This window comes from Mus pahari, chromosome 17 (assembly GCF_900095145.1).
Source record: "Mus pahari chromosome 17, PAHARI_EIJ_v1.1, whole genome shotgun sequence".
Classification (NCBI taxonomy): Eukaryota; Metazoa; Chordata; class Mammalia; order Rodentia; family Muridae; genus Mus; species Mus pahari.
In genome coordinates this window covers 63,064,352-63,070,504 of record NC_034606.1, presented here as the reverse complement: position 1 = coordinate 63,070,504, position 6,153 = coordinate 63,064,352, and the positions used below count along the sequence as shown (strand labels likewise).

At 46.2% G+C, this 6,153-nt stretch overlaps 1 protein-coding gene across 1 annotated transcript; it reads left to right on the top strand.

The window, feature by feature from the left end:
• The first annotated feature begins 3,869 nt into the window (after window positions 1–3,869).
• Window positions 3,870–6,153, top strand: Lalba (lactalbumin alpha). The gene is made up of 4 exons (XM_021217380.1): window positions 3,870–4,011; window positions 4,315–4,473; window positions 4,923–4,998; window positions 5,825–6,153. The coding sequence occupies exons 1-4, from the start codon at window positions 3,876–3,878 to the stop codon at window positions 5,883–5,885; spliced, it is 432 nt and encodes a 143-aa protein (XP_021073039.1). The 5' UTR covers window positions 3,870–3,875; the 3' UTR covers window positions 5,886–6,153.

The following is a 6,153-nucleotide window of genomic DNA, read 5'->3' as shown; positions in this document are numbered from 1 at the left end:
GGAACTCACTCTGTAGACCAGGCTGGCCTCAAACTCAGAAATCTGCCTGCCTCTGCCTCCCGAGTGCTGGGATTAAAGGCATGCGCCACCACGCCCGGCTTCAGGGGGGATTTTAATTTTTCTCTTTGTGGTTCAAGGCTTCCTGCCTGCTAGACGGATACATTCTCCATCACACAGCTGCATCCCCAGTCCAGGGAGGGGAACTTTAGATAAAGCTTCTTCTATATTCCGCTTTCTCAGCTTGGGACTTCCTTGACTGGATGCAGTTATGAAAATGTGAACTTGAGATCTGAGCGGGAACAAGGCAATGGCCGTATATTCTCATTGGAAAAAGGTACTGCTATAGATAACTACTTAATCCAACCAACAAGCATCTTTCGGGTATTTTTTCCCCTAGTGGAAGCTAAATGAACAGAAAGCACTTATCTATCATCTTTAGTAACAATCTGACTATGTTCAAGAAATCCCCAAACATTGAAATCTGTAATATAGTGCTCTTCCAAAGGACCTGGGTTGGATTCTCAGCACCCACATGGCAGCACTTAACCATCTGTAGCTCTAGTTCAAGAGGATCAGATGCCCTCCTCTGGCTCCCATAGGAATCAGGCACACAAACGATGCACAGGCATACATTCAGACGAAGCAACACACACATAAAAAAGTGGCACATGTTTAAGATTAAATTTACTAAAAACACCAAATCTATGTGAAGAGCACTATAAAATATCACTAAGGTACATAAGATGCGAACAAATGCTTTGTGATTAAGTATTTGATGTCAGAATGTACTGGCTGGTTTTGTGTATCAACTTGACACAAACTGGAGTTACCACAGGGAAAGGAGCCTCCCTTGAGGAAAAGGCCTCCATGAGATCCAGCTGTAAGGCATTTTCTCAACTAGGGATCAAGAGTGGGAGGTCCCTTGTGGGTGGTGCCATCCCTGGGCTGGTGGTCCTGAGTTCTATAAGAGAGCAAGCTGAGCAAGCCAAGGGAAACAAGCCAGTAAGCAGCACCCCTCCACAGCCTCTGCATCAGCTCCTGCCTCCAGGTTCTTGCCCCGTGTGAGTTCCTGTCCTGACTTCCCTTTGTGATGAACAGCAATGTGGAAGTGAAAGCTGAATAAACCCTTTCCTCCCCAACTGCTTCTTGGTCATGATGTTTTGTGCAGGAATAGCAACCCTGACTAAGACACAGGATATAAAGTTTTTATGCTGGCCTGGTAGCACACACCTGTAATCCCAGCACTCAGAAGGCAGAGGTAGGAAGGTCATGAGTTCAAGGATAGCCTGGGTTACATAGAATTAAAAGGTAGCCTGGGCTATATAAGACCCTATCTTCAAAACAAAACAAAACAAAATAAAACTAAAGCAAGCAACTAACAAAATCTTAAAGGTCAAGTCCAAGGTTTCGTCTCATCCTCTGCCTGGTATAATTTTCCTGAATTATACAATGAAGTGGAACAGGGTGGGGATATCAGCCTAAGAAGCAATGATAATTTTACCGTGGCCTTCAGGAGTTCACTCCAAATGACAATCCAGCCTCTCATCCAGTACCGCCTACTTTCAAACTAGGGTGTCAGATGGTAAAGTCTGCCGAAGCAGAAGCCAGACTCAGTTTCCTGACGTCCCCAAATGGTGACATCTGGTTTTAGTAACACTAACTTTTCCTCATAGAATGAACAGAAACTTCTGGGATCCAGAAAAGTGTGTGGTAAATACCCTTTCTCCATTTGATGTGGACCTCAGCCTCCGTGTGAAGGACCCTCAGCAACACCCTGCCAACCTCCCCCATCCCTGGAAAAGAGAATCAGACAGGAAGCTTCAGCGTTAGCCACACTTCTGTCTTCCCATTTCTTCCTCTTTCAATGCCATGGTTATTGTCTGTTGTTTCAGCTCCAGGAACTGACATCTTCCTCTGAACGTTTGCAGCTGTCCCTGTTAGCTTTCTGTCCTCAGGTGGCCCCACTTTTACAAACAAATGGTCCCTCTCGCCTGGGGCACACTTGGTTTCTTTTTTTGGACTTAGCTGTAGTTCCTGGACCTTATACTGCTTTTTATTGCTTATAGGGAAGGGCAGAGATATGATCATATTACGGGCAAGCAGATGCGCCTGGAAGTGCGGGAAGCGCCTGTGGTCCAAGACTGTGGACTTCCATTTCCCTCCATCATAGATACTCATTCCACAGCCCAGGGCCAGAGGCAGTTTATACAGACAGCACTATTAGGAAGACGCCATCAGACCTAACTTTTCTCATGTATTCCTCTCCTGTCTGGTCCATGGTCATCCTTCCATCCCCACTCAATCTCCATATGACTTGCTCAGTGTGACAGAATTCCTGTTCTTGTCCCATACCCTCCCAGTCCTTCTGGGTAGAACACAAGGGACCCGCAGAGGCAGCATGCTTGCTGTGTTTCTGAGCATGCGTCTCTTTCCATTCAGGGGGTTCTGTTCATCCATCTTGGTTTTCACATCGTCTACACGAGTTTCAGTCACGCTGTGTTATACACTGGTTACCCTGCGTAGAGGGGATGGGATCAAACAGAGAAAAGCATCTTTGTCTCTGAAGATTTACAGATAATAACCAACTGGAAAACTTCCAGTTTTTAAGTCTTAGGTGGCCTGGTTAGGATGGAGACCTCTGGAGACATCAAAAATCAGGTTTATAAAGCGAGCACAGGCAGGAAGGAGGGCAAGGATTATTGATACTATTATTGATATCATTATTATTGTCACTCCATGACAGAAAATTACAGGAATTACTTGAAACTAGCACCTGGCCTTGGCTTGCTTCGGGGAGATACCTATTATAGCTTATCCAGGACCCATTTCTTGTCTGTGGCCAATCTTGGGACTATCAAGGACTACTTCCACCAAACAATGTTACTATGAAATTATCCTTGGATTGACACAATGTCTTAGTGACACCAAAGAGCATGTAGTTACTTATGGCAGAGGTGATGGAAGGCAGGGAGCTTAGCAGTTTCTTTCTTCCTTTCTTTATTCTCTCTCTTCTTTCTTTCTTTGTTTCTTTCTTTGTTTCTTCCTTCCTTCCTTTCTTTTTTTCTTTTTTCTTTCTTTTTTTCTTTTTTCTTTCTTTTTTTTTTTTTGGTTTTTTGAGACAGGGTTTCTCTGTGTAGCCCTGGCTGTCCTGGAACTCACTCTGTAGACCAGGCTGGCCCTGAACTCAGAAATCTGCCTGCCTCTGCCTCCCAAGTGCTGGGATTAAAGGCGTGCAACACCACTGCCCTGCGCCTGGCAGTTTCTTATAGAACAGCTAGATATTTTCACACAAAACTTTTCACATTATCTATCTCCCTCTGTAAGAAGTCTTGGGATCCAAGTAGTATTTGAGTCTCATGCTAAATGCCACCATGTTCCATCCCTTTTCCCGAGGCCCTCAGCTATGAGTCGCCATATCAAGGGGCTTTTCTGGACTTTGTCCTATGGCTAGGTTGGACAGACAAATATTACCTTTGATCCTAGGATGTGATACATTCCCTTTCTACATTCTGTATGTGTCCCTTGTATTGTCTCTGAAGCCTCCTTTGTTCCAAAAGTAGGTTAGGGAAGTCCTGCTTCCTGGAAGCAGCCCTAAAAGAAATGAAGGTTTACCAGAGCCGAGCAAGAAGCTGGGTCATGTGTGGAATTATATGGGAAGAAAACAATACTTGGTATTGACTGGATGCAGGAGGTGGGGGGAGGGTGGCAGGATAGAGGGAGGCTGGCAGGCTCAGGGTTTCTATCTTGGCATAAGCATCTCTTCATCATCGTCTTCCTAGAGAGAAGGCCTGGTGCCAGGGGCCAGAGGCCTTCTTCACACATAAAAGCAGGTGAAGTGAGTGGTGTCTGCATTTCAAGGCCCAGGAGCAGCCAAAATGATGCGTTTCGTTCCTTTGTTCCTGGTGTGTATTTCGTCGTTGCCTGCCTTTCAAGCCACAGAGCTTACAAAATGTGAGGTGTCCCACGCCATTAAAGACATAGATGGCTATCAAGGCATCTCTTTGCTTGAATGTGAGTTCACACTACTTCCCTGCTTCCTCCCATTCCCCACTCTCCCTTCTCCTCGCGGTCTCATAATAGCCCTTCTTGCTCTGTCTTGATCTCTTGTATTCAATGACTTCTCCTGCCCTGCCTGTCTCCCATTGTCTCCCCTTTCTCACTTCACCAAGATACTCTGGACTTCACCAGTTTTGGAAATTGGTTGGGAAGCCTCCCTCCCCTGCTACCCCTCCCACTCCCTGGCCTGGAAACCAGTGTCTCAATTATGGCGCTCTGAGACATCTCTGAGAAAGTTCTTCCTTCTGTCTCCCTCAGGGGCCTGTGTTTTATTTCATACCAGCGGCTATGACACACAAGCTGTTGTCAGAGACAACGGCAGCACGGAGTATGGGCTCTTTCAGATCAGTAACAGATTTTGGTGTAAGAGTAGTGAGTTCCCCGAGTCGGAGAACATCTGCGGCATCTCCTGTGACAGTGAGTATCCTCTTTCACCACGCTCTTCTGTATCCCTGCAGCCTGCCTCCGAGTTCTCCGAGGCAGCCTCCTTGCTGGTACCCAGCATGTCTCAGGACTTGAGATGATGGTGCTCAGTAAGAAACCAGACACTGGTCATGATTTCCACACGCCCAGAGAGTCCCCTAAGGTTCAAGGAAGGGTAGTTTGGGACACTTGTGAATCTTGAAGTCTGATACACTGTATTTTCAGGGTGTGATGAATCTGATGCTGTCTTGTGAGGTGTCCTAGGGAAGGGAATGGAGTTTCCACGGAGGGGAGGCATTACCAGATTGACCGTTTCATATAGAAAATCTCTAGTCCAAACCTTCAGCTCAGAACCAGTTCCCCTGACCCCAGGGCCAGCAGAACCGGTCCGCTGAGCTGTACTTCTTATTTGTCTTGTTCCTTCCTGTACTCTGTTATAACAGAGTTACTGGATGATGAGTTGGCCGATGACATAGCGTGTGCCAAGAAGATCCTGGCTATCAAAGGAATCGATTATTGGTAAGTCGTCGTCTGTGCTCTCCTCTGACTTCCCTCTCCAGACCAGTTAATCTTGGATGGAGTCTCCAAAACAACTCATCTAGAGTCCCAAAGGTCTACATTTAAAATGCTCTTTTGTGTCATTTTTGTGTGACAACTTCCCGATATGAAGTCCCCTGTTGGAAGACTGATGTCCAGGACTCTCTTCCCCTGGCCAGTTCTCAGCCTTAAAGCCCTTGTGGTATTAGTCCACATCTTTCCTAGGTCTGAACTTTTATCGATTTTTATTATTATTATTTTGGCTTGTTGAGAGAGGTTTTTGTGAGTGAGTGTTTGTGTGTGTATGTATGTGTGTCTGTGGTGTGTGTGTGTAACCCTGGCTATCCTGGAACTAGCTCCGTAGACCAGGCTGGCCTCAAACTCACAGAGATTTGCTTACCTATGCCTCCCGAGTGCTCAGATTAAAGTCATGCACCACTAGTCCTATTATTATCATTGTTTTGTTGTTGTTATAGTGAGCCTCATTCCACTTAGAAGCCTCAGCCATCTATCTCAGTATGTCTGTATTTCTTCTGTACAATCTTTCACCTCACCCTGATGAACCTAAATGCAGCTTTATGCTAGTCGCTGACAACCACCATTAAGAGGGGAGAAAGCGTGTGTGTGTGTGTGTGTGTGTGTGTGTGTGTGTTTGCCTGCGCATGCACACACACATGTAAGACAGCTGAGCAAAGTGTGATGATATACATGTATGAAAATGTCATAATGGAACCGTTATTTGACATAGTTAAGTTAAATAGAGAGTTCCAGCCAGCCCATTCATTCTGTCCGTTTCGTCCGTGATCAGGAAAGCCTACCGGCCCATGTGCTCTGAGAAGCTCGAACAGTGGCGTTGTGAGAAGCCCTGAACCCCCATCCCTGCTGCTCCTGCCGTGGTCAGGAACGCCTCTTCTCTAAGGCTACCTCAGCTTGGCTCTTTCTATTCCCATGAAGATGACCTGCCTCTGAGCCTTGTACCCTGCAGTGACACCACCGGACTCTAGAGGACTTTTTTTTTTTTTTTTTTTTTTTTTTTTGAGTGTGATGGGAGTGTGACTGGCGCACTGGACTGCAAACCTTGCTTAGTGACGGCAAGAGTCTTGATGGGGGTTTCACGAAAGCGAGAGAGCCCTCTCC

Bases quoted from the DNA above. Each gene is read 5' to 3' on its own strand.
- Lalba (XM_021217380.1), top strand. From the start codon at position 3,876: ATGATGCGTTTCGTTCCTTTGTTCCTGGTGTGTATTTCGTCGTTGCCT. The intron at 4,012-4,314 runs GTGAGTTCACAC...TGTCTCCCTCAG, and splicing joins AGGCATCTCTTTGCTTGAAT to GGGCCTGTGTTTTATTTCAT. The intron at 4,474-4,922 runs GTGAGTATCCTC...CTGTTATAACAG, and splicing joins CTGCGGCATCTCCTGTGACA to AGTTACTGGATGATGAGTTG.